The sequence below is a fragment of the Rhinatrema bivittatum genome, chromosome 15 (genome assembly GCF_901001135.1).
Source record: "Rhinatrema bivittatum chromosome 15, aRhiBiv1.1, whole genome shotgun sequence".
Classification (NCBI taxonomy): Eukaryota; Metazoa; Chordata; class Amphibia; order Gymnophiona; family Rhinatrematidae; genus Rhinatrema; species Rhinatrema bivittatum.
The window spans coordinates 51,251,207-51,279,063 of NC_042629.1; the positions used below are offsets into that span (position 1 = coordinate 51,251,207).

A 27,857-nucleotide genomic window follows, 5' to 3' on the forward strand; every position below is an offset into this window, starting at 1 on the left:
TCTCCAACATCCATGGGCTGATTTGTATACAGTTCCATGATTCCATGCCATCGTGAAATGGTAGTGCAGTCTTTGCTTTATAACTGCTATCCCAATATGAACTGTAGCACATCGAGTATCAGACTGCCCTGGGATGAGAAGCAAACAACTAGAACTGGAGTGGCATCTCAGACTCCTAACTCATGGAGTTGTGTTGAAAGCCCTGGACTTATTGCTTTGTTAGTGAAAAAGAATGATGAGCAGATGTGCAGTTCTTACAGCCTGTCACCTCTGTGTTTTCTCTGCTTCACAGGTTCAATCCCTTCATCAATGGCATCTTTCAGTAAACCAGCATTTTGACAGCAACAAACAATTGGAGGTTCCTACATCAAGCACTTCATGTCCATGCAAACTGACTGACCAGTCGCTCGATCCAAACCCAGAGACCTCTCCCCAGCAAGTCGCTGACTCAAATGCTTGCACTGAGGAGTCCATACCAGACTTTCCAGATTCCGGCTTCCACTCCATTGTGACAGACCAAACTCAACTGCATTGCTCCCTGGGCTCTGAAAACAATTCCACAGAAGGAAGCAGCAGCTCAGGGAAATCCCTGGAAACCATCAAACAATACAAGGATCTTGTTGGCGATTTGCCATCCACCACGGAGGAGTCTGCTGCTGAGGACCACGGTGAATGCAGCAAAGATAGCTCCAGCAGTGAGCCAGATAACAGCCTCCTCCAGCAGTATTTAAATTCTGTTCAGCAGCGGGAAGATGCCGATGATAGGACAGACGACAGCCGGCCCCACACCGCCAAATCCTCTAACCACGATTCCTTCTCCAGCATCCCATCAACAGACATTTCTCGTGACACATCAGGCACTTGGCAAGAAGAAATTGGGCCGTCTCCAGGCATTTGTCAATTGGATGTGGAAGCAGGACAAGATGAGCAAGAGGAGCACGGACCTGCCTTTCAGATGCAGCACCTTAGTTTAACTGTTTAGCAGGATTAACACCAGTTCAGAAGTTTAATTTCCTGTTCTTTTATATAGAATTTGTATTCATACCAGACAGGAACTTCTGGATTCTGTGTCCGAGAGAATTCTTTCATTTTCCCAAGCTGTACTAAATGGATAGTCTGGGAATCGATGCTGGAAAAAGAGTGGGTCATTCCCAGCTGTTGCACTTTTTATTTGATAACAGTTGAATTTTGTCCTGCGTTTTCTGTAAAATTTAGTACCAAAAACACTACTTGATTCTCTATAACCACAGTTGGACTTGACTATCTAACATTATTTTGTTTTATCAGCCCGCACCCAAGCATTCTGTTTGTACCTGCTCCTGTCCATCCGTAAGCAGGTAACTCTTATCCATGCCCTGCAGTTTTCTCTTGTCCATGTATGTTACAAATATTGTATGGATTACCTACTGATCGGTGGCTTGCTTTTCCCTGTACATACCCTGATCAGTCCACACTCCTGGGTTTTGTCTCCCCTCCAGCCAATGGAGACAGAGAGTTTTACTGACACTGCCACTTAACATGAGGTGCCACCTGTAGATCCTTAGTATTTCTCTATCTCCAGCAGATGGTGGAGTTGCAAAGCCTGCAGTCGGAGTTTTCAAAAAAAAAAAAAAAAGAGTGAGACTAGAAGATCTAGGAGTGCTTGCCTACCAGGGGGTTGTTAGGTCGTGGTGGGGCCATCCCCCCTGGTCTGTGAGGCAGACAAGCAGGGGATCAGGGACCCTTTGTTGCTTGGCTCTTCATCGCCAGATAGGGCAAAAAACTGGGGGTTCCGGTTCCCTTGCCCTGAAGGACGGACTGAGCCTGTTGGCTTCTTTAAGGGAAGTGTTTCAATTTGTTTCATTGTCTATTAAAGCATTTTTCATAAAAAAAACAAAACAAAAAAAAAAACCTAAAAATTAATAATACAAGAGAGGACAAAATTAAAGGCAAAGGGAGCGAATAGGGGTTGCTGTGGGACAGCACGCTTTACCCCGGCTCATCTGCTTAAGTGATCAGGCAGCTCAGTTTTTATTCCTTGTTCCTCTGGCAGCTCTTCTGTTGTCATTCCCTGGTGCTGGGTTTCATGCTGCACGGTTCAGCTTGTGGGGACGTGCGTGCATCTGTCTCTCGCTCAATGGCAAATGCTCCCGGTGCCTCTCCAGCAGAGAGGGCGCTTCAGGGATCATGGCAGTGACTAAATCAGCCAGGTGCCATGAGCCTGGGAGGCTTTCGTCAGCATGGCAGCCTGCAGACAGTCCCTTCCCGCTAAGCATGGGAACGGTAGCCATCCTGTCCACATTCAGCGCTGCCACGTGAGCCAGGGAGGGAGATTTCCCTCCTCCTTTATCTCCAGTGGTGAGGACCTCAGGGGGCCTCCTTCAGGAAGCAAGGAGGGATACCCAGGAGAACTCAGAAGCTTATAAGGCCAGGAAAGGCATGGGCCGGCGCAGGGCTGAGCAGGCAGCTTCAGTGAGGCTGGCAACGAGACCCAGGGTGGCAGGAGCCACGAGGATCCGGTGAGTCCTAGGGGCCCTGGTTCTGATGACTACCATGGAGAGCTCTTCAGAAGCGGATATTCCACGAACGCAAGACCCTCTGGGTTCTGATCTGGGTTTGATGGATCAGGATCCAGATCAGGTGTTGACCAAGAACCCGACCGTCGACGGTGATGATCCCAAGGTGGTACAGCTGTTCCACAAGGAGGAGCTGGGTCCCCTGATACCCGCTGTTCTGGAGGAACTGGGTATAGAGATCCTGTGAGAAGAATCAGAATTAGGAGCAGTGGACCCAGTCATGGTTGGCCTCCGGGACCCAAAGAGGTCTCTTCCATTTCACAAGTCGGTCAGTACGTTGCTGTTTAGAGAGTGGGATACTCCTGAAACAGGCCTGAAGGTCAGCAGGGCCATGGATAAGTTGAATCCTTTGCCAGAGGATACGCTTGAGCTTCTGAAGGTCCCAAAGGTGGATGCATCTATTTTGGCTATTACTAAAAAGACTACCATTCCAGTTGCTGGTTCTACAGCTCTGAAGGACCTTCAAGATGGGGAAGTTGGAGGTGCACCTCAAGAAGATTTTTGAGGTGTCTGCCCTTGGCGTTCAGGCTGCTGTGTGTAGCAATTTTATGTTGAGGGCCGGCTTAATCTGGGTGCAGCAGTTGCAAGTGGATAGGTCCTTGTCTTAATCTGAGACAAAGCAGGCGGAGTGGCTGGAAGCCATAGTGGCATATGGGGCGGATGCCTTATATGATCTCGTCAGGACTTCCTCCAGGACTATGATGTCGGCAGTTTCGGCCTAGAGACGACTCCCGTTGAGGAATTGGTCAGCTGCCGTTTCATCCAAGTGTCAGTTGGGAGCTTTGGCTTTTAAAGGGAAGTTGTTCTTTGGAAAGGACTTGGAGGAGATGATTAAGTTTCTCGGAGAGAATAAAGTTCATAAAATGCCTGAGGATAAGCCGAAAGGGAAAGGCTCCTTTCCTCCTTATTCCCACTTCAGAGGGAGTTGGTGGTTTTGGTTGCTCAGAGCGTCGAAGAGTACACAACAATAGTCCTCGGGCAGACAACCATCCTGGAACCAGTCCTTTCAAGGGCAAAGGCCAGGTAGAGATGGCTCCTTCCAGGATGGAGGTGGAGCCAAATCCAATGATGCAAGGCTAGCCCACTCCTCAGTTCCAGTGTTAGCAGGCCAGCTGGCTCTGTTCTACAAAGAGTGGCCAAGATCACGTTGGACCAGTGGGTCTTAAGCATGATAAACGAAGATTACGCTTTAGAATTTGCTCAGCCGCTAAGAGATTTGTTCTTGTCTTCCCATGTACTTATGAAGAAAAGCTGGCAGCACAGGAAACTGTTGTCTGCGCATGCTAGGCTCCATTGTTTCTGTCCCCCTGGAAGGGCAGGGGACAGGCTACTATTCCATTTACTTCATAGTTCCCAAGAAGGAGGGCACGTTCCATCCAATCCTCTGTTTAAAAAAGGTGAATGTGGCTCTAAAGGTTCCTCAGTTTCACATGGAAACCCTGCATAATTGCCTCTGTGCACAAAGAGGGGTACCTAGCGTCTCTGGATTTCACCGAAGTATATTGCACATTGGAATCCAGCCCAATCATCAAAGATATCTGAGATTTGATTCTGGGAGAACATTTTCAGTTTTACATCCAGGGCCTTCACCAAGGTAATGGTCGTGGTGACTGTGACTCTCCAGAGGAACGGGTCCTGGTCCATCCCTATCTGGACGACTGGCTGATTCGTGCGAAGTCAGAAATCCTCTGGCCCTGAGATCATTGGGATGGATAGTCAATCTGTCCAATAGTCATCTTTTCCCTTCCTCCAGATTTTGGAATTCCTGGGGTCGCGTTTCGATATCAAGGGGGGGGGGAAAGTATTCCTCACTGAAGAGTGGATTTCCAAATTGCAAGCTCAAGTTTGCGGATTGCTGGATAAGCAGGTACCAAAGGTCTGGTATTACTTGCAAGTTCTCGAGTCTATGGCTTCCCACCTTGGAGTTGGTTCTGTGGGTGTTTGCTCATATGAGGCCTATACAGTCAGCTTTACTATCCTGCTGAGATCCTTTGTCAAAGCTGTTTCAGTTACCTCTCCCACTTATGGAGTATGCTCGTTCAGGTCTCTCATGGTGGCTCCTTCCGGACAAGTTAAGACAGGGTGTAGACTTGAATATCCCAGACTAGACAATCATCACCACCAATGCCAGTCTCTCCGGATGGCGGTGTGTCAGAACCAGTCTGTGCAAAGGCGATGGTCGACGGAGGAAGCCTTGTGGTCCATCATTCATTTAGAGACGAGAGACGTACGTTTGGCTCTACAGGTGTTTCTGCCCCAGTGAGGGGGAGGCTGGTGAGAGTCTTGTTGCACAATGCAACAACGGTGGCTTACAGCAACTGACAGTGGGGCACCAAAAGTCGGGCAGTGCTCAGGAAGTCCAGGATTTAATCAACTGGGCAGAGCAACATCTGGAGTGGTTAGCAGCCTCCCACATAGTGGGCCTGGAACACATGCAAGCGGATTTGCTGAGCCAGTAGCAGCTGGACCCCAGAGAGTGGGAGCTGTCAGAGGGAGTGATGTGCCTCATCAGTCGCAGGTGGAGCACGTTGTACGTGGATCTAATGGCAACCTTCCACAATGCCAAGGTCTCACAGTTCTTCAGTTGGCAGAAGAAAAGAGGACCAGAAGGAGTAGATGCCTTAGTTCTACTCTGGCGGACGGACATCCTTCTGTATGTGTTTCCGCCTTGGCCATTAGTGGGCAAGATCTTGCAACACGTAGAGTTCCATCCAGGTGACATGATTCTCGTTGCACCAGAGTGGCCGAGGTGTCAGTGATTTGTGGACTTGATCATCCTAGCAATGGACAGCCCATTGCAGCTAGCTCATCTGCCGAATTGACTGCGTTAAGGTCCCGTTTGTTTAGATTAGGCAGATCGCTTTTGTCTAGCGGCTTGGCTTTTGAGAGGGAGCAATTGAGGAATAAGAGGTCATTGCTACCCTCTTGCAGTCTAGGAAGACTTCCACGTCCCTGGCGTATGTGAGAGTATGGAGAGTTTTTGAGGCCTGGTGTACAGGACAGAAGGTGGATCCTATGCGAGTCTCGGTGGTGTATATTTTGGCCTTCTTGCAGGAGGGTTTGATGAAAGGTTTATCCTTTAATTCCCTCAGGATTCGGGTGGCGGCTTTGGGCTGTCTTCGAGGTAAGGTTCAAGGGATGTCTTTGATGGCACATCTGGACATTGTGCATTTTCTACGGGGAGCGAAGCATTTGCATCCTCCAGTTTGGAAGCCTTGACTTTCCTGGAGCCTTAATGAAGTCTTTAAGAGTATGTGTGCGCCTCTGAAATGAGCTACTATGAAAGATCTCACTTTGAAAGTTGTCTTCCTGGTGGCAATCTGTTGAGCTCGCCAAATCTCCGATCTTCAGGCCTTGTCATGTAGGGCGTCCTCTTTGAGAATTTCAGATGCAGGAGTGTCCTTGAGCACGGTTCCTTCCTTTCTGCCGAAGGTGGTGTCTTCATTCCACTTAAATCAGTCAGTGGAGCTGCTGACCTTCCCTAGTTTGGATCCTACAACGGTTCAGGCTAGAGAGTTGCAACATTTGGATGTAAAGCATGCTTTGTTTCAGTACCTGAAGGTCATGAACAGCTTTAGCTTGTCAGATCATCTTTTTGCGCTGTGGAGTGGTGCCAAAAAGGGTCATATGGCGTCAAGAGCCACAAATGCGCGGTGGTTGAAAGAGGCTATTAGCTCTGTGTATATCTATCAAGGTCACCCTGTTCCGGAGGGGCTACAGGCACATTCCACCCGTTCTCGGGCAGTCTTCTGGGCCGAGTGTCAGCAAGTTTTGCTGCAGAAGATCTGTAGAGCAGCTACTTGAAAATAATTACTCTTTTGCCAGGCATTATCATTTAGATGTCCAGGCCCCAGAGGCCATGGGGTTTGGTGAAAGTGTGCTGCGAGCGGGACTCTCACAATCCCACCCTGTTTAGAGAAGCTTTGGTACATCCCAGGAGTCTGGACTGATCTAGGTACATTCAGGGAAAGGAAAATGTGGTTCTTACTTGCTAATTTTCATTCCTGTAATATCACAGATCAGTCCAGAGTCCCACCCAGTTGAGGAAAGGAATAATTGCAGAGTCCGCTTGATCTGTTTTAGTGTGATTACTCTGAAGAACAGCATAGGTTTTGTTAATCCTACACAGGGTTTTGTGTGGGCACAGTTTTCAGTTCTAGGTTTCCTCTTCCCACTTCTCGTTTGGGGAGATTAATCAATCAAGGTGTTGGTTTTGTTTGTTTGAGTTGTGGCTTGGGTACAGTTCAATACTGAGGGACTGCAGGTGGCACCTCGTGTTATGTGGCAGTGACAGTAAAACTTTCTCTGTCTCCATCTGCTGGAGGGGGAGGCAAAACCCAGGAGTCTGGACTGATCTGTGGTGGTACAGGTATGAAACTTAGCAGGTAAGACCCAGTTTTCCTTTGTTTTGTGGTGGTGGCGAATGTTGTCTAGGAGGTTTTTCTGTAAGCCAGTAAATTGGCCTAATAACCAAGTAAAGTATTCTGTAGTAATGTATCCAACAGGGATCTGAAATGTGGGGGCACTGGGGGGGGGGGTGTTAATATAAGCTATGTTTGCTCAGATCTGGTCTTGCCAATTAAAGCATATAGTCTGATTCCTGGGGTATGGTGGTCCCCCCACATCATACTGCACTGCTGTTTGATGTCTGTGTTTCCTCCCATTACTGTATCTGCATGCCTGTATGGTTGGTACTGCTGCAAGTATTCTAGATCATAGCAGATTACAAACCCTATAATGATGGTGAACTTATGGCATGCAGGGCCAAGTTTTGGCACTCAAACATTACACACCCAGCATAGTGAGTGAAATACTGTTGATGTTGGTACCCAAAAACTGATAATGCTAGATGTATGTCACCAGAACTCAATAAGGTTCCCTAAGCATGGGCTATCCTTACCACCAGGGTACTGAACATGCAAGATCCATATACTCCTAAAAGAATCGAAAGATTCCTTTTCTCCTAAAAAGTGTACGTGTAGGGCAGCACCTGTCTCTTTCATACTGCATTTTTGCTTTACATTTTGGTATAAATACTTCTCTCCCTCCTATTAATTAAATTTAGATTTGGTTTTGGGCTGCAAAGATTCTTGCACACAAAGTTCAGGTTGAAGGCTCATTTGAATTTTTCAGAATGATTTTCTAGACATTTTTATTAAACATCCACAGTTGGGAGGTGAGTGGTATCATGAGAGTATCACATTTTGTTTTCTTGTTTTGTTTTATTTATTTATTTTTTATGTGTGAGAGACAATTAAAATCAAGAGTAACAGATTTTGGCACATGTATAAGTGAGTCTATGTCTAAGGCATTCATCATTCTGTAAGTCCCTAAGCATGCTTTTCTTCCATGGTGTCTAAACTGCTAGGGGTGGATGGTGAAATCCAATTTATTAGCTGTGCAACTTGGAAATTAATGACGTGAAACCATGTGTTATTCCCTATAGAGATACTTGCATTTTGCTTCATTTTTCTCAGATGGGTACTGACATATCCACTTTCCCTAAATTTGGGATTCAAATAATTCTAATCAGCAACGCGCTATCATTTAGAAAAAAAATAGGTGCCTCAGGTTTTCAGTGGTGTGGGTTCTGTATCAGAAGCCATTTGACATGAGATTTGAGGATCTGAAAGTATATACTCGAGAGGAGAGATGGGGATATGATAGACTTTTACATACCTGAAAGGCAGACCTTTTTCAATGGAACGTAAGTTTTGGAATGGGGGAAGACAGGACCAAATTCAGAAAACATCCTTTCCTGGAAAGTCTGGAGGGTATCTGGAATAAGAACATGCCATATTGATTCAGACCAAGGGTCCATCAAGCCCAGTATCCTGTCTTTAACAGCGGCTAATCCAAGTCACAAGTACCTGGCAAGTACCCAACATTAAATAGATTTCAGACTACTATTGCTTATTAATTAATAGCAGTTTATGGATTTTTCCTCTAGGAACTTATCCAAACCTTTTTTTTTTAAACCCAGTTGCAGTAACTGCCTTAACCACATCCTATGGCAATGAATTCCAGAGATTAACTATGTGCTGAGTGAAAAAGAATGTTCTCTGATTTTGTTTTAAATGAGCTATTTGCTAACTTCATGGAGTGCCCCCTAGTCCTCCTGTCGTCTGAGAGAGTAAATAACCAACTTACATTAGCTTGCTCATGTCCTTTCATTTTTTTTGTAGACTTCTATCATATCTCCCCCTCAGCCGTCTCTTCTCCAAAACTGAACAGCCCTAACCTCTTCAGCCGTTCCTCATAGCGTTGCCGTACCGTGCCCCTTATTTTGTTCTCTCAGTGGAGGCGGAGAAAAAAATTGGCACCGGAATTCAAAAAAAGCACAAGAGAAACACAAAGGATCCCTAGGATGATCATGAGGCATGGGGTGGCTGTGACCACCCTGAAAACTCTTGCTGGGGTGGGCCGTTTTGGTCTGCCTCTGCTGTTATTTACTATGTTACAGTGTTAAGCAGTTATCCCAAAATGATGGTGATTCTTTATATGGTACGTGAAAGAAACACAGAAATAGGTCAGCATTGGCGTAGTCTGGGTGGTTAGTTTGTGCAAAGTTTGACTGGGGCTCCTCAAAATAGTACATTTTCAATCAAAATGTCTTTTATTTAAAAGAACAAACAAACATAAGGGAAGCTGCAAAGTAAAATCCTTCTGCAGTGGGACTGTTTCTTTAAATAGTATTTGTTTTTGTAGGTCTGCATTTTATTAGTGTGCTTTCTTTTATTTACCTGCAAGTAACATGCACGCTTGTCGCCATACACTTTATATACCTCGCTGTCCAGCGTGAGATTAAAATTATTTCAGCACATGAAGACATTGTAATACATACCCCTATAATCCTTAGTTTTATGTCTTCTCTGCTGCTTTTTGTGGTTTACATTTTGACATGTAGAATACTTCCCTGCAAGCAGAACTTGTGTTTTGTCTGTGAGTTGAGTACAAGACTGAATTAAAGCAATATTTTATTGTGGCAAGAAGTATCTGCTAACGATTGAAATACGCCAAACTATGGGTTATCGTATTATGTGCTCATGGGGGATTGCTTAGTACATCTGCCCCGGTGAAAGGGCCAGACACCCAGCTTTTTCAAGGTTTCACAGTTCAATGTTACCTTTGCAAACCCCCAGTGGATAAGATACAAAAAGGGGATTTCAGAAAGTCTGGTTGGTTTCTGTCCAATGTTGTGGGCCCTTGGAATAGTCTCGCATTGTCATTTGATAAACGGAGGCAATGCAGTCTCCGAAAAAGAAGTCCAAGGGGCCAGACGTAGGCTAAGGGCAAAATGGGAGAGACACCTTCAGAAAATGTAGCAAGAAGGAAACCGAATGTCTATAAAGAAAAGAGAACTTTCTAGATGAGGAGCAGAGAATCTAATTATTCTGCATGTTGTGCCAGTTTAGTAAAAGTGGAATTACAGTATTTGAGCTGTTTCACTACTGTATGCCATTTAATTTGCTAGCTAACTTGCCTCATGTTTAATGTGCTTTCATTATGAAATTTGGTACAGCATTTAAAATGGAGACCATGTTTGAGTCTGATAGTGCTGCCGTTTATTTAAAATGTCTGGTTTGCAGCATGCATTGTACAATACCGGGTGTTGTAAGGTACAGGATTAGCTGAGTTAAGACCTGTGAATGCATGAGTCAAGCCTTCCCCACAATCTGGAATTGTTGACTACATATCACTTTTAAGTTGTCTCTAATGCATGATCAATCATCGTAGATTAAATGCACAGGTTGTGGCTGTATTCCAAATGTCTCAGTCCTGAATGATTTGTATCAACTGGACACTCTCTGTACCTCATGCAGTTAAGAAAACCTTTTACAAACTAAGATAATTCACGTAGTGGGTAAAATAGGCATTAAACTCCCCATTTTTGTTCCGTGTGCTGTTTTGTTCCTGAGAAAATGTTAGTGTTTGTTTTTAGACTGTGTGCCATATCTATTTACATTTGTCCTTTCCTAACTGTTCAGCCAAAGTGGATTACATTCAGGTATTTTACCTGTCCATAAAAGGCTTACAGTCTGAAAGCTGGATTTTAAGACTGCGCAGGAGCACATTTGCCAGCTTGCACACTTGGACATGACATATTTTATAACATATGCGTGCGTATGTGCTTATGGTATAAAAATCAGCTCTACTTACGTACATGTGCACACAATTTTACATTGACGCATGCAAATACCACCTCGATTGCGTAAGTGGAGGGGATTTTAGTAGATGCGAGTCGACGCAATTACCTGTTCCCAGTTCGCCCCAGTAAAGGAGAAGAACTTCCTTAACCCCCTAGCTAATCTTGCCTCGTAGCAAGTTTCAAAACCCCATTTATGTTCATACAACCTTGTGACCATTCAGCCCTATGGAGTGAATTTTTCAAGGAGTTATACATGTAAATCTAGCAATTTTCAAAAGTCCGTTTATGCATGTTAAGCCTTTTGAAAATTACCTCCTTTGTTTGTACCTAATAAGAATCTAATTAAATTAGCATGCTGTCTCTGTTGGAACTATACAAGCATCACACTAATGCCTTTTCTGTTGCCCTATTTTACATGTAATGCAAGGATGGAGGTTTAACAAAAAAAAAAAAATCTGTGTGACTACAGTAAATAAGATTCATGTCCTTTATTCCCAAGAAAGTGTCAAGTAATTGTTTTTCACATGAAGCACAAAAAGAAAGGAGACTCTGAATAAGACCAAAAATAGGCTGTAATAGAGCCAAGAAACTAGCTGGCGCTCCTGCCTAAATGAAAAGACCACAGTGAGGGAACGGAGCCAGCAAGGATGTGTCTTCATGCAGAAGGGAGTACAGAAATTTAACTAAACCAGATTTTCTGGAAACAATTTCAACCTCTGGCTGTCATGTCTGGGTTTTTGAAAGCTGAGATCATCTGTTTTTGGAGTATATCTCATGCATTTGTGCTTCTCCACTCTCCATGCAAACTTATTCTTGAAGTAATGAAACATTCTAAAGTTGCATCATTTGCTATAAAAATAGCACGCAAGGGGGCAAAGTCAGACTAATTGTAGCTCTCTTTTTATTGGACCACTGGAAAAGCCAGAATAAAGCCTAGAGAGTGTGAAACACTCTCTAGGCTGGTGTCCTTGGAAGTTTCCAAGGGTTATTTTAAAATCAGGCCAATTGATGCATGTATAGCTTGCTTAATACTTCTTCATAAAAGACACCATAATATGCATGTTACAATCAAAGCTGTGAGTTATGTATTTAGCAGTCTGTTTCCTGTATAAAGCAAAACAAATTGAATTTATTCTGCATAATATCATTCAGTTAACCATTTTCTGCATCTCTCGTGTGATTTGCAGTGTCTTAATTTTAGTTTATCTTGACCTGAACATGAGCCTTTTTTTTTCACTTGGACAGGTTTGCTTGTGAAGCCCACCATATTCCCTTCTTGGGAGGAAGAGAAATTAAAAAAAAAATGCCCAGTACCGATCCCTGTGCCTCCCTAAATGCAATTATTTAGAATTGGTCCAGCATTTCCAAGCAATACACAGCATCCATACCGTGTGTTCACCTGGTTATTGAATCCAGACTCTCTTAACGTGTAAATACCGTACAAAACCACAAGATACACCTGTTCTCATCCAAGTGCAAAAATAGTTTTTTTGTTTTTTTTTGACAGCCTATTTTTAGGTTTGTTTTTTTTTTAAGGACTGTGCCATCTAGTCAAGTGAATTATAGCACAGCAAATTCTTACAAAGAGGACCATCTAGGAGCACAAACTCTAGTTGCTCCATTTTGCTAAAAATATGAATGCATTTTCTTGTTAGTTTCTGAAGTGTTCGCAACAGAAATGGTTTTGTCTCATGGCGGTGAAAACCAGAGATCGAATTGTTTCATTTTGGACACAAGCTGCAGTTTGTGCCTCTGGTGAAACCGGTTCCTATCGATAAACAAAATCTTAGCAAAGGATTGTTTAAAACAAGAGAGGCTTGGCTACTAGAGGCTGCATTTTATAACCTGCGTTAACAAAAGTGTTCTTGAGCAACGAGACAAATGATTGTGATTCACACTGTCGTCTTGTTCCCTAGCAGTTGCAGCCCATGCACTCCTCCTCGTGGGAGTCAAACCTTCATTTGGACTGCGGTTTTCTTGCTGAGAAAATGTGTTGTTCAAACCGCTGGTGCAGTCCTGACACTTTCTATGAGTATTTGCAACTTGTGTTCTAATATTTTTATATGTTTGTACATCTGTGAATCACATTTAAAATAAATTATTTATATGCTAATGTATGCAGAGTTTTTTGTTTGGTTGGGGGAAGAAGGAAAAACTCTTAAATATTTTTTAGGCACGGCTCACTATCGTGAGTATATCTATTGGATGGTTCAAGGTGCACAGGGGCGGCTATGGCCACTTAAACAGCTGCATGTACCTTCTGTCAGGCTCCCAATGCTGGCGTTTGCCATCTTGTGACAGTTTTAGTGGGGGGGGGGGGGGGGGGGGGGAGTAGAAGAAGCGGCAGGCATTTGTACCCTCACCTTGTCGTCGAGCCCATGGACTTTCTAAGGAGGGGTGGAAGAAGTAAGTTAAGGAAAATGTGCTGGGTGCACTGCAGCTAGCATGCATTTTCCCCACTTGTGGTTATTTTTGCTATGATGATCGTTGTTGTTAAGCCAACATCACAATAATTCCAAAGATGTTTGATAATTCTTAGGTTGGTTCAATAGAGGGTATTGCAGCTTGCAAAAAATCCAACAGTACAGCTGCTCAAACTTTGCGTTATTGTCACCAGGATACTGGAAGCAGCAATTGTGATGAACAAGGATGTAGATTGCTTCTTTTCAGCTAAGATTGATTGTAAGTTCTGAGCCATGAGCTGAAGATGCTCATTTCTTATTTATTTAGTTTTTTTCCTATATCACCTGGTTGGCCTAATTGCGTTGTCCAAATGGTGAACAATAAAAATCGCAGCAGAAAAATATACTACCATGACATCCCTCCCGTACTAGCACCCAAATAATTGTAAAATAATTCTGCCATTTTGCGATTGGAGAACTTGCATAATATGGGGGACAAATACCCTGCCATCCAGCCCCATTGCACATATGACACACAACCATGGACAAAGCAGGAAGATTAAAGCTCTAAGAAAAATGTTCTTGCATCTTGTTGGAAATCCATGCACATTCCTTCAGGCTGTGGAGAAAAATCCCCCCTCCTGCTGTTGGACTTCCAGGATCCCCTCTTCCTCTCCACCCCACTCCTCAAACCTCACTTCTGCTTACCCCCATCCCGCTTGGACCTCCAGTGAGATTTTAGAGTTCAAAAGCACGTCCAGCCCTGGCCTAGTGGGTAGAATGAATGCACATAAGAATCTTTTCAGTCATCTTGAAGTGTGTTTACACCATCTCTACTTTTAGCCACATTATAAAAGGCGTTCTTGGGTGTGTTTCAGAAGCCTAGAAGATAACCGCCCATACATTCCAAATTTAAAAAAATGTGCACACATAGGTAGGCTGCCAGCAGGTGCCTGACATGCCGCCATTTAACACCAGGTACACAGGAACCTTTAGCCGAGAGCTATGTGGGTTTCACCTGACTGTCTGTGCATGAGCTGAAACGTGGTCATGGAAAATGTGTCCCTTAGTGCTGGTTGGGTCCTCCTCCTCATTTAGGAAATGAGCCCCTTTTACTGTTGCAAACTTTGGCACATAGATCAGCAGAAAGCACATTCAACTTTTGCAGTGTTCCATATTTGCACCACACTCCTGCTCATGGCGGGGCTCGTGCACAGGAGTGCAGCCCATGCCAGCAGCTCGTAGTGATGGGGAGGCAAGGCAACTGATGGGATCAGCCACAAACCTGCTACGGTGACCTGCAGCTCTGATATTCCCCCAGCCCTCTCCATCTCACCCCAAGCTCTAGTGAGCAATTCTGGATCTTGTGGAAGCAGCGGTGGTGGCCCCGCAGCGGTGTATGTGGGTTGCTCGACTCCTCCATCAGGGAAGGAATGAAAGGATACGAGGGGCATCAGCTGCAGGAGCTCGTTTTGGTTTTAACTTAATTTTAATGTAGCAGCCTGAGGACCCGGGAAATTCCCCAGCTTCAGGGTCCCAAAGGTTGTAGGTGGGTTTCCAAATTGTGTGACAAGTTTTCTCCCACTATTCAGAAAGCATGAACCGGGGGGTGATAGAAGTGGTGCTCTTCTGTTAAGTCAATACCACCCAGCGAGTTATGAGTCTGTAGACTCCTTTCTATACTGTAACAGCAGCCTTGCATTTATGTTGTCTCCCTTTCCCTCTGAAGGTGACGCTGCTCTTCAGCAGTAGTGCGCTATACAGATTAGGGTTCTTTAGCTTGGCAAAGAGACAGTAGAGAGGATATGGAACAGGTAAATAGGGAATGGTTATTATGTACCCTTTCAAGCAGCGCTAGGACTAAGGGACTCACTGCCATACAACTAGCAACTGGCAAATTTAAACAAAGAAGAAATATTTCCTGAGATTGGTTCTGAGTCATCCTCCCTGCAGGTTCATTTCGTGACCCCTAGTTATATTGCTTTCTTTCGAACAGAAAAGGTTTGTCATTGATTGTGCATCATTAAAACCTTTCAGGTATCTGAAGGTCTGTATCCTATCTCCCCTGCACCTCCTCTCCTCCAGGGTGTACATATTTTACGTCCTTCAACCTCTCCTCATAAGTCATTTGATGGAGATCCCCCACCATTTTGGTTGCCCTTCTCTGGACCGCCTCCATCCTGCCTCTGTATCTTTTTGAGATACGATCTCCAGAACTGAACACAGTACTCCAGGTGAGGCCTCACCAAGGACCTGTACAAGGGGATTATCACCTCCTTTTTTTTCTTACTGGTTATTTGTCCATGAACATTTATTAGCCAGGTAGATTTGGGAAATCCAGCACTTATCTCAGGGAATGAAATATCTCATTTATTTGAGATTGGCCGAGTACTTGTGACCTGGACTGGCCACTGTCAGAGACAGGATGCTGGGCTTGATAGACCCAGCATAGCAATTATGTTCTTATATTATGTCCCTGTCCTGTTCTCCCCCCGCTGTACTTGGCCCTCAGCATTACTTCTGCTGCTGTCTCCATGCGAGTTCCCAGGGACTACAGAGCCTTTGCACCTCTCGCCACTCTCCAATCCCGCCAGGCTCTTCCCTCCCACTTGTGATGTGCTGCTGCTGTGAATTGCCCTCAGGACTGCCACGGATTCTTCTTTTACCGTGGCAGGCTTTGACTGCCGCCATACAAGGCTGCTAATGACCACAGTCTCTCCTCAAAAGGACAGCTGCTGGCCCCCAATACCTGGGATGAGTACCCCAGACTACCTCCTTCCCATTACAGTTTGTTTAGGGGGAAGATGGGCTAGAACTGCCCTGTCATGAAAAGTGACCTTGGGGGATTGTTGATTTACAGACAAAAGCCGAGGCACATATGCACCTTTGACTCACTACTTCTGCTGCCGTCTCCTCAGGGCGGACTGAGCAGGGCGGAAACAATGGCAGTAGCATGTTTTTCCTATTGCTGAAACTTTGGATGAAACACAGAAAGAGAGCCAGAAAATAAAAATAAATAAAAGGGCAGGACAAGCTTGCAGGACTGCCTCTTTCCTCTTCTCTTCCTCCTGCCTTTCCGAGTCCAGCCCCCTCCTCCCTCCCTCCAGTGAGAGGAAGCCGGAAGTGGTTTCACAATGATCGGACGGCCCCACCTACGAAGCAGCTCTCTCTCCTTCCCAGAGCCTGGCTCAACACAACAACTTATTTTATTCTCTCTTTTTTTTTTATTTAACGATGAATGGCCAGTAACAGCTGGCGTCTCGCCATCCCATCCTGTTTGTGCCCCCCCCCCCCCCCCAAGCCTAGAAATAGATGTCTTTTCCTCTTTTGGGTCCTCTTCTAGGCCATAGTGGGATGGTGGCACCGAAGCACCCGCTGCAAAATGCAGCCGGAATCCACGTGTGCTTTGAGGTGCTCTTGTGCAGACTTTGGACCTCATAACCTGCTGCCGATTTGTTTCTTCTCTCTGCTGCTACTTTTCCTGGCTGCTTGAGCATCTGCAAGTCCCCCCATGACCCCTGCTTTTCCATTAAGGCAAGAGTTCATATCAATTCTCACCTACAATTTTTTTTTTTTTTTATTAAATGAATCATTGGGTACCTCGGACAAATTCTGTTACTCATTTCCATCGCCCTGTCTCCGGCCATGGTCTGCTGTAAACCTTCCCAGGAAGATGTTGGTCCGAGCTGCTGTTATGAATCTCTGGTGGGGGATATTCTATTACTTCCCCGGGTACTCAGCCTCTGCAATGGGTCTGAAGTAAAATGGGCACTGCTTTTGAGGTGATCATCAAACAATGCTCTGGGATTGTGTTGCTACATCCCAGGCCTCAATCGGGTTCTTAGAGGAGAGCGGGGGCCTGAGTCGGCGGCAGTCTAAGGATGGAGGCTGCATGAAGGAAAGCGGCCCAGGCAGGGTTTTTACCCAATGCAACGTTCACTCCCTGTGAGCTGAGCCTGAGGGTGCGGGCTGGGGCTTGGCGTTTCCAGAGAATATTGAGGGTGTCAGGGTGTAGCTGTGACTGGGAAACAGGAATTGGGCCTATTTGCTTCCAGCAAAGGTGTGTCAGGCAAGAACTCCTGTTATCCAGCCTCGGATCTAGGGCCACACCCAAGGCTGGAGCCACCAGGAGCCTGGACCACCTCTGCCAAGGAGATTTGTTGCTACTGAGCTGATCTGAGATTAGGTGGTCTTGCGGCTAATCCTGAAGTCCTGCATTCCTGGGGTTTCAGGTTCCTGACATCAAGTTTGAATAAAGTGTGACTTCAAAAGAGGAGTTTTGTATATTTGAGATGTGATTTAAAAACAAGTTAAAGATGAAACAAAAACAGTTTGACCAGTTGGCACTGTTCTCATTTCCCTGCACAATTTTCCATACTTGTCTCTGAACGTAATTTGTCCCTTCCCCTGCTTGCCTGAGTCTGTGGCCCTTGTCCTACATTTCTGCATCATGCTTGCCAGTTGGGCTACCAAACTACCTTTCTCTGTGGGGAATCAAACTTTGGTGAGCCCCCCAAGTCACTGCTAAATTCAGCCCCCTGAACAAGCTAGAGGTGTTGACAAGGCTTAATAGGCTGAAGAACCAGCAGATTGGTTTGCCTTCGTGTTCACCTCAGCCTTTTAGCTAAGATCCAAGGGTAGGGTCCGAGTGATGAGCTGAGTCCTGTCCCTTCTTGACGTTTTGCCTGTACGACATGAGGCGTTAACACTCTCCCACTCGCCTTCCACTGGGGCTGCAGTTACGTTCTAACCATTGCCGAAGCAGAAGAATTGAACCTGCTTGAAAAAAAAACTATTTTAGATTGAAAACTTTCATGATGTAAAAAGAGCCACCAGCTAAGAGCTGAGGTTGTTAAATAGTAATTATCCACGCTACAGTGATTGAATGTTATGTAAACTCCTCTAGATGTCTTTTATGTGTACAGAGCAAAGATCGGTGACGCCCAGTTCCCCGGAAATGTGTTCTATGACACTGGTATTTATCCTAACGATGGGCAGCCTGCGCAATGATCAGATAATGAGCTCCTGCCCCTACCCATTTTGCTTTCCGATCCTGGCAGCGCTGGCTGTCTTGATGCTGGGCCCAGAAAGCAACACAGAAGACGGTCTACCAAAGCCAGGGGGAGGGGGCAGACAAAAAGAAATAGACCTGTCGCCTTAGGCACAGTGCTACTGTATTCCTTGTACGGTTGCAATTGTTGCTTAGACGCCCGCGCGTCTGCCCACTGGCTTGGCGCTGGTGCATAACGTTCATCGAATCGCGCTGAGGCCCTGGCTTCTGATTTTTAAACATGCCAGGTTCTCTGAAGGAAGTCTCACCAGCTGTGCAGGCTCCTCTTCTTACGGCTCCCCAGCTTGCTACGTTGAGGGCTTTTTCTAAAAGCCCCACTTGAATGATAAGCGTGTCGTGTGTGTGGCTGCGTGCGTGGGAGCGCTGTGGGCTATGTGAAGCTTTCCTTTTTTCCACCTTTTCTTTTAGTGCTTCAGAACCATTGCATGTTTATTTAATGTCAAATGTTTTTATTGTTATCATAGGCTTCTCATCTGATGATGATGGGCACTTTGCTTTTTGTTTAATGTCATATTTTATTGACTATTTTTTGTTTCATTTATGGATGCACAGAGCTTGTGACCTACTTAGAATTGAAGATAAGGCAGGATATACATTTTTTTTTAATAGCCTTATTAAGACTTTCAGTGATTCAGACTTACAGCATCTTTCATCTAAACCCATGCACTAATAATTGTGGCCTGTACAGAAACTTACTTTGAGCCAGCTCTAGGTAGATGGCCTGATGTCTTTGATGTTTCACACAGCATACTGTAATGAAATGTGGTCAAACTGTCAAAAGAATACACACTCCGATCCTTTGTAGATTGAGAAAGCTTTAATTGAACCAAAATAGTTATGTTAGGCTTTTGTTACATACTAACAGCAGGTAAAGCCTCAGTTAGTCTGCTCAGTTATTCAGGTCTAGGCTGATAAAGAGATATCCTAGCTGCCAGCCATAGAGACTTGTCTGCTTCTGGGATATTACTTCTTATCCATGTTGGCTTTTGTTTTCTTCCTCTTTTTGGTTCTGTACCATCCTGGATAGATGTCCATACAAGTTTCCAGCTTAATGAGTCCAACACTCGGGCATTTCTCCCCCCCCCCCCCCCCCACTAGCTTTTACCACCAAGCTTTGTAGTAATCTACACAGGTGCCAAAACTAGTGAGGCTGTTGCCCGAACCTAGGTCCCCATGAACTTGCTGGATGGTACCTGGACCCTTGTGATCTCTAAAGCTCACATACAATCTTCCTTTTTGATAATTCTTTTGTTGGTCACATAAAAAGTATCACAGTCTGCAGAAAAGTCAGTTTTCTCCAGGACTAATCTGGCTACAAGAATGCTGAACTAACTAATGCAGAGGTTCTGCTTCCCAGCGAGTAAATAGGAGCACAACTTCAGGGAATGTTCATTGCATTAGGAAATTTCCTTAGCCAGAGGTCACTGTGACTCTCCGTCCGCGTTCTATCATGTGGGTCATTCAGCTCTAAAGCCATTCTTGCCTCTGACTAGTTAAATCGCAACTTATCATCCAGATCCAGCAGGCTAGAAGAGCAACAGTTCCTAAGCCAGGTGACCCAAACCAGCGAAGGTTCCTATTGTGACGACCAACACCAGCACCTGTCCCCAGAAGAACGAGCGGAAGAAGAATGGTTGCTTTCTGCTTTGGAGTGGCCTTTACCTCCAGCTGAAAAGATCCAATTTTTGCAAAGCACTGATCCTGCCATTTTGTGATTCTGAACTCTCACTTCCACTTCTGCATGGGGGGAGCCCTTGGAGGTCCTGATTCACATGGATGATATCCAAGGCAGGCCAAAGCAGAACAGTGGGGATTATGTGCATGCGAAGATCCACTTCCTTCCAGAAAGCTGGAGTGAGTGGAAGGGTCGTGAACCACTGGAATGGATTTTACACGGCCTACTTCACCTTGAGGTGGCCAGGGAAAGTCGTTGTATCCATGACTTTGGTCCATCCCAGCGAGGTAGTTGGTGTCCTTCAGAGGTTATGGGAGAACAAGCCTGATAGGGTCTACTTCAAAAGCTTCTTCCAGGCCGGCAGCATCTCAGAACCCACTGTGTGCAATCTGTGCTTGCAGGGGGGTGGAGAGTCCTATGTGCAACTGTACTGACCTGTACACTGGTTAACCGTGGTTCTGCTACAGGCAACAACCGTGTCAACCATGCCAAAGAGGGAAACCAGAAAGGACTTCTCAAGAGAGGGGGGGGAAAGCATTTTTTCCTAAGGTTATAGCATTAAAGGATCCTCTGCTTGTCCCATGCTTTGTGCTCTTGCTGCCGCTGTGGGGAGACTGTTCCATGCATGCACCGCATTTTCTGTGAAGAGATATTTCTTTGTTACTCCTGAATGTTTTCTCCTCCAGCATCGTATCGTTCCCACCTCTCTTGTTTTGAAAGCTGCTTACATCTTGTGCTGCAGTGCTGAGGTATCTTTCAAATTCACACCCCCCCCCTTTGCTGCCTCCTCTAATACTCATTGACATATGGTTTGTGTGTGTGTGTGGGGGGGGGTTTCTTATCCAGCTTAAAAGCTCACTGTCATGTCCATTTCATAGCAGATGATTAACTGTATTTCTGAGCCTAACTTGATTGTTTAGATGGCAGAATCTCTGTTAGAAATTTTGTACTAGTTTTTCCCTGCAAATTTCTGACAATGGGCACTATGTAATTGCCAGGTGAGGACGCTATACTAGCAACTTTGGTAGTATATTTTGTCAGCTGGAAATAGCTCTCTTGCATGTTAGGGTCTGCCGGTTCCAATTTGGATCACATACAGCAGCTAAAGCACTCCCTAGCTTGAGGCCCCTCGCCCTACAACCAAAGCAGTTTCCGGCTAGAGCCACCCCCACAGTGCCACAAAGGAGTAAACAGGTGTGTCATTCTACAGCAACAGGTTTCATCATTTTATTGGTGAAAGACTAGGAAAACTAGCAGAACCACCAATAGTGTTCCAGTGGCTGCAAACAATGGAAACAGAGAATGAGGGCAGATTCGGTTCATGAGGCCTGTCTGGTCTTCCCAATTTCATTGCCGGTGCAGTGCTATAAATACCAGTTGATCTCTGGCCAAAATGACATTCTGAGTCCAACAGGAGAAATAATTTAAGGGGCACTTAGGGAAGATAAGGCCACTGTGGAAAAATTAATTTATTTGCTTCATTGTTTACTGAAGAGGATGTTGGGAAGATGATTCAGATAAACTGAACCAAATCACGATGAATCTGGAAGATGTGGTAGGCTGGATTCCCAAACTGAAGAGTAATAAATCACCTCGATCGGATGGCATATACACCAGGATTCTGAAAGAATTACAAAAATGAAATTTCAGACCTATTTCAGTTAATTTTTTTAGCTATCATTAAAATCATCCATTGTACCTGAAGATTAGAAGATGGCCAATGTAACCCTGATATTTAAAAATGGCTCCAGGCGTGATCTGGGAAACTATAGACCGGTGAGCCTGATTTCGGTGCCAGGAAAATCGTGGAAACTGTTATAAAGAATAAAATCAGAAAACATTTAGATAGACATCGTTTAATGGGACACAGCCAACATGGATTTACCCAAGGGAAGCTTTGCCTCACAAATCCCCTACATTTTGATGAAGAGGTGAATAAACATGTGGACAAAGGTGAACCAGTAGACGTGGTATATTTGAACTTTCAGAAGGCATTCAACAAAGTCCCGCATGAGAGGCTTCTAAGAAAACTAAAAAGTCATGGGATAGGAGGCAATGTTCTTTTGTGGATTGCAAACTGGTTAAAAGACAGGAAACAGAGAGTAGGATTTTTATAGTGGAAAAGGTAAACAGTGGAGTGCCTCAGGGATCTTTACTTGGACCTGGGCTTTTTAATATATTTATAAATGATCTGGAAAGGAGTACGACGAGTGAGGTGATCAAATTTGCGGATGACACAAAATTATGCAGAGTAGTTAACTCTCAAGTGGATTGTGATGAATTGCAGGAGGATCTTGTGAGACTGGAAGATTTGGGCTTTCAAATGGCAGATGAAATTTCAAGTGGACAAGTGCAAAGTGATGCATGTAGGGAAAAATAAGCGTTGCTGTAATTACACGATGTTGGGTTTTATCTTAGGAGTTACCACCCAGGAAAGAGATCTAGGCGTCATAGTGGATAATACATTGAAATCGGCAGCTCATTGTGCTGTGGCGATCAAAAAAAGCAAACAGAATGTTAGGAATTATTAGGAAAGGAATGGCAAATAAAATGGAGGATGTCATAATGCCTCTGTATCTCTCCATGGTGAGACCGCACCTTGAATACTGTGTGCAATTCTGGTCACTGTATCTCAAAAAGGATATAGCTGCACTGGAGAAAGTGCAGAGAAGGGTGACCAGAATGATATGGGGCATGGAATGGTGCCCTATGAGGAAAGGCTAAGGAAGTTAGGACTGTTCAGTTTGGAGAATAGACTGAGATGGGATATGATAGAGGTCTACAAAATCATGAAAGGACTTAACAGGTTAATGTAAATTGGTTATTTACCATCTCAATAGAAACACTAGGAGGCGCTCCATGAAGTTAGCAAGTAGCTCGTTTAAACAAATCAAAGAAAATTCTTTTTCACTCAGCACATAGTTAAACTCTGGAATTCATTGCCAGAGGATGTGATTACATTAGTTAGTGTAGCTGGATTTAGAAAAGGTTTGGATAAGTTCCTAGAGGAAAAATCCATAAGCTGCTATTAATTATTAAGCAATAGTAGCCTGAGATTTATTTAATGATTGGGCACTAGCCACTGCCAAGTGCTTGTGACCCTGATTGGCCACTGTTGGAAACAGGATGCTGGGCTTGATGGAACCTTGGTCTGACCCAGTATGGCAATTCTTATGTTCTTATGCATATTTGTAGTGTAAGATTTTTAATTATTTATTGTAGACACTACTATTCCCATGCCTCCATATACATGACTGGCACGGAGTATAAAAAACACACACAAAATAACAAACCAGAAATAAACTAAAACTGATGAAATTAATTTCAAATAAGCTTGCCAAAATAATTCAGCCATAAGTCACTTCCTAAAAAAAACAAAACAGACCCAATACTCTTCCTCTTCCCTCCATGGGCTGGTCAATCCATTCCACATCAAGGGTCCTGCAATAGAGAAAACTTTTAATGCATTTCCTGAAACTGAAAGTTCAGAAAATTAGGTCCACATAATAGGTTCTGCTCGCTATGGCATGGTGACCAGACATTGGAGTACAGCTGTATCAAATCAGCCAATGGATATCCTTCTTTATAATAAGATTTCTGAAGCAGCATAAGGACTTGAAAAGAAATCCTATCTGAGGCCAGGTGACCAGCTCAGCATTTCTAGGGCAGGGGAAATACGATCATGACAAGTTTGCCCCGCCACAACACGCACTGCTCCCTTCTGAACTGATTTCAGAATACGGCGTCGCATCATGGGCAAACCCATGTTCAATGCGTTAAGAATGGACTGCTTTCCTTAAGAGCAAAGCCTGGAGCGCCGTACGCAAATCAGAATCTGAGAGGTTTCAACTCCCTTACCGTTTTCAAATTTAACAAAAGCTGACTTTGCCACTGATGCCATTTGAGGCTGATAAGGAGGAGAACTTCTAAGATGGGGGTGGGGTTTTTTGTCACTAAAAAGAGAAATCAAGCACACATGATTGGTGATTAGATGAGGAAGACTAGCGGAGAAGTTCTGCTAGTTAGGGGTGTGCTTTCGTTTTGAAACAACGGAAACAATATTTGTTTCATGTCATTTTCAAAATGAAAAGACAGGAAAAGCAAAGATTTGGGGGGTTTTGTTGTTGTTTTAGAATGCAGTAGAACCATTTAGTGCACATGAAATGATTTTAGCATGCGCTAATAGGAGTGGAAACAAAAAAACACAAACATGAAAAAACAAAACAGCTGAATGAATAATGAGACAAAATAATTTTCACTGCACAATCCTAGTGCTGGTTGATGTCTCCAATCTCCTTTAATTGCAGTCAAATCAAAAAAATGTGTCATATTCGGGATTGCTCTGCTTCTTCATTTCCTGCAGTTTCCTTTCTGTAAATTGGGTTTTCTCTCTTGGCTCACTGCTTGGGGAAAAGATGAGAAAGGCAAAGAAATATAAATGCTGATGAGAACATCTGCATCAGGGTCCTGTGGGGTTTCGGAAGCTCATCGTTGGTAATTTAAAGATATTGCAACCTTCGGAGAATCCAGTTTCCTCCTGGGCCATTACAGCTTCTAGAACTCCATGCAGGAGAAAAGCCCAAAATGATTTGAAGAGAGATTGTTTTGATTTTCAAGGCAAATGCTAATCCACCTCCTACTTAACTCTTTTACTCTGCTAATAAGTAAACACTTTGCACAATTCCTGTGCTGGAATATTTCTTGTCCTGTGCTGGCTTTCCAGCAGTAACATTTTATGTCATTTTTTTTTTTAAGCTAAGGCCAATTTCCTTACACAATATCTTCACGTTTTCATGATGCAACATTTATACATCTTGAACTGACAGAATGCTGAGGGCAGGAAAGTGTGTTTGACCTGCATATAATTGGACTCTGCATAGGTGGTGATTTCTTTCATTCCATCCAATGTGGCGGAGGAGCTGTCAAGACCACACAGGTCCCCCGTCTTCGGAAAATGCAAAGAATTGCAAGTGTCTGTTAAAATTGTGCAACCAGCCCACGCTACCAAAAAAAATCCAGAGCGTTTGTCTTTGCCTCTCTTTCAGACATGGATAATCAGACAAAACGGCAGAGTCAAGAGTCTGTCCCCTCTGGTTATTTCAACAAAGATCAGTGGTAGCTGTGAGCACACAGCATCCGTCAGTTCAAGAGCTCCTTGGATGCCATGGAGTGGTCGCAGGGCAAAGTGGTCCATCTATTCGAGGATTCCACCATATGATAGTGGTTTCAGTACCTGATGACTTTTGTTTCACGTTGTTCTGTTGTTGTTTGTACGTTGGTTATAGCAATGGTTCTCATCAACCCAATTCTCGAGTTAGATTTTTAGGATATCTGCAATGAGTATGTAAGAGAGGGAGTTGCATGTGCTGCTTCCTTTCTATGCAAATCTCTCATATGTGTATTCATTGTGGATATCCTGAAAATCCAACTGGCTAGTGGCTACTTGAGAACTGGGCTGAGAATCACTTGGGTAGAGAACTCTTAGAAACAGAAACATGCCAACAGAAATGGAAATTGACCCATAACCTATTGCATTAGCCTAAGGCCTGTTATTGTAATGTGGTTTTTTTTCTTGCTATTATGATCAATACATTTTAAATTACAAAAAAAAAAAAAAAAAGAAACATGACAGAAAAACCAAATGGCCTGCCCATCCACAGCAACTGCTCAACTCAACACTCCCTCCCATTCCCACGCCCTCTGCTTGAATTCAGATCCTGTCCATGTTGCCACCAGTTCCGGGGGGGGGGGGGGAGTGCTGGTCCACGCAGTCACCATCCTTTCTCTAAAGAAATATTTCCTTAGATTGCTCCTGAGTCTACCCCCTTTAATTCTCCTTCTTCCAGAGCCTCATGTCCATTGAAAGCAGCCCACCTCCAGTGCATCGATACCTTGGAGGAACAGTATTTAAATGTCTCTATCGTATCTTCCCTATCCCACCTTTCCGGTAGGGTATGGATGATTTTTTTTTTGGTAAAGATTTGGTGTACTATAAAGAAGTGAGGTTGCGGAAAGTGTGTGTGTGTTGGGGGGGGGAGTTGATTTTTGAGTGAAGTGGGGGGGTCAGAATTTACACTGGAGCACAGTCCTACTTTATGGCATCACTCAAAGTCTGCATGCTGTTTCTGCGTTGGGGAGTCACAGTGCGACCACCTGTCCCCAGCAGCTATCTGGATTGAGGCAGATGATGAAAGACTGGGTGCTCCCATGTAAGCAGGGGATCTGAGCCGGATTGAAACTGATGCATCCAGATGTGGCTTCAAGCCTTTGCTTTTCTCTCACTGATAGGTAGGCAGACAGAGAGAGAGGCGCACACACCCTGGGTCCAAGATGCATCTTGTCTGGAATTTCTTGTTCAGGTTTGTTGGAAGTCACATTCCAGTCAGCTGCAGGATAGTGAGCCCCAGTTGTTTTCTCCCATGTCCATAAAGGCATCTCTGATAATCTGTTCCTTCTATACCTTTATGTTAAGTCTGTCCCTTTCTGATGAAGGAACCTGCTAGTGTGTGTACGGGGAAGTCAAGTTTATTCTCGTGGACTAACTGTCTGAGATTTCTGTTTTTTTAGATGTCATCCATCTCCGCTGCTTAACTTTTTAATCATGACCTCATGGAAGTGCAAATCTTTCATTAAATGATTGCCTTGCTGCATGGTCAGCTCTGTTGAAGATTCCTTTTTTATATTTCTTTCAGGTATGCTCTAGTTCCTAATTTAAATCAAAGCAAATCTTAGAATAATAAGCTCCCCATTATTCTTTCCACACTTTTATTGTTTATTTTGTGTTTTTTCCCAAGCCAAGGTGTATCGCTGACCTTGTAAAATGTGAGATGTGATCAACTGTTTTTGCTTCACAACTGAAGGATAAACATTTTCCTTTAACAAAGTAATTTAAGAAATAGAAATGTTTAGACAAAGATCAGAAGGTCAAGTGTATACCTAAAGAGATGAGATTCTTTTCTTAAGAGCAAATAATTGTATGCAGTTAACGTGATATTTGATTGTAATAACAGTACATCGTGTTTGTACAGTGTCATCAGAGTATACGGCTCTGTACAAAATAATACACACTATATGGCCATAACATCTTTGCATCAAAGCATTTGCAATTTTATTTTGTACATGTGCAGATCATGCGACTTCCTCAAAGTCACAGAGGAAGCTCTGGAGGAGAGAGTCGAACTGAAGTCCCCAAGCTTACAGTCTTATGCGTCAGCCACATTGTGACACTTCCAACTCTTGCATCAGCAGAAGAATGACGTTTTGTTCTATTTCCTGTGTTTCAGGTCTGAATTAGATTAACCGCAGTAGCCCTAAGCATGTGGGCCCTTCCATGTCAATGAACACCACATCATGGGAAGTTCTGCTGTCTTGGCCATCTGATTTGCTTCTCCACGATGTCCAGCAGCCAGCTGCGCTACATCGCCAATGAGATGGACAGCATGGTGGCCCTGACTGTTTGGTCGCATTTCAGCTCCTTCCCCCTTGGAGGTGTATATCCGGAGACAGGAATATTCATGGGGCCATCTTGCCCCTGTTGGAGCCTAGTCCCAAGCCCCTGGTCATCATCTGAATGGCCAATGTTCAGGAGCTGGGGCCGGAGATCAGCCTGTTCAACAGCGACTGGTTTTCTTTGCAGCTCGATGCAATCATGAGGAAGATGTTCTCGGGTGTCAGCATTTTCTTTGTGGATTTTTGGGAGATGTCCCTTGCAAATTACTTGCCACACTCATTGCACCTAGGGCCAAACAGTATCAAGAATCAGATAGACGTGCTCCTGTCTTTTGTATGCCCAAATGAGACTTAAGAAAATCACGGGATAGGAAGTTTTTGGTGGCTAGGTTTGGCATCCATTTCTGTAGTACAGAGGTCTAGCACTCATATTGGTCCTAAGAGAAACTGGATTCCTTAACAGTTGTAATATCTTTTATCAAATCGATATGAAAATGATCCCGAGATGTTGGATGGAGTATGAGCTTTCTAGGGAAAAATCGATATGAAAATGATC

At 44.3% G+C, this 27,857-nt stretch overlaps 2 protein-coding genes across 6 annotated transcripts in view; both read left to right on the forward strand.

Moving 5' to 3' along the window:
• The window catches only part of CEP97 (centrosomal protein 97), a 38,842-nt gene extending 31,090 nt beyond the window's left edge, over nt 1-7,752 (forward strand). For all 5 annotated transcript variants that reach the window (XM_029578802.1, XM_029578800.1, XM_029578798.1 and 2 more), the window contains one exon: nt 293-7,752. In XM_029578802.1, the coding sequence (XP_029434662.1) occupies nt 293-982 (690 nt within the window). In that variant the 3' untranslated portion in view covers nt 983-7,752. The remainder of the gene's footprint in view (nt 1-292) is intronic.
• Nucleotides 4,849-27,668, forward strand: NXPE3 (neurexophilin and PC-esterase domain family member 3). Its single transcript, XM_029578039.1, is given in 8 exon segments — nt 4,849-5,208; nt 19,671-20,023; nt 20,025-20,256; nt 20,258-20,401; nt 27,147-27,194; nt 27,196-27,330; nt 27,332-27,354; nt 27,356-27,668. Coding segments are annotated over 8 exon segments (1,596 nt in total). The 3' UTR covers nt 27,657-27,668.
• The last annotated feature ends 189 nt before the right edge of the window (nt 27,669-27,857 follow it).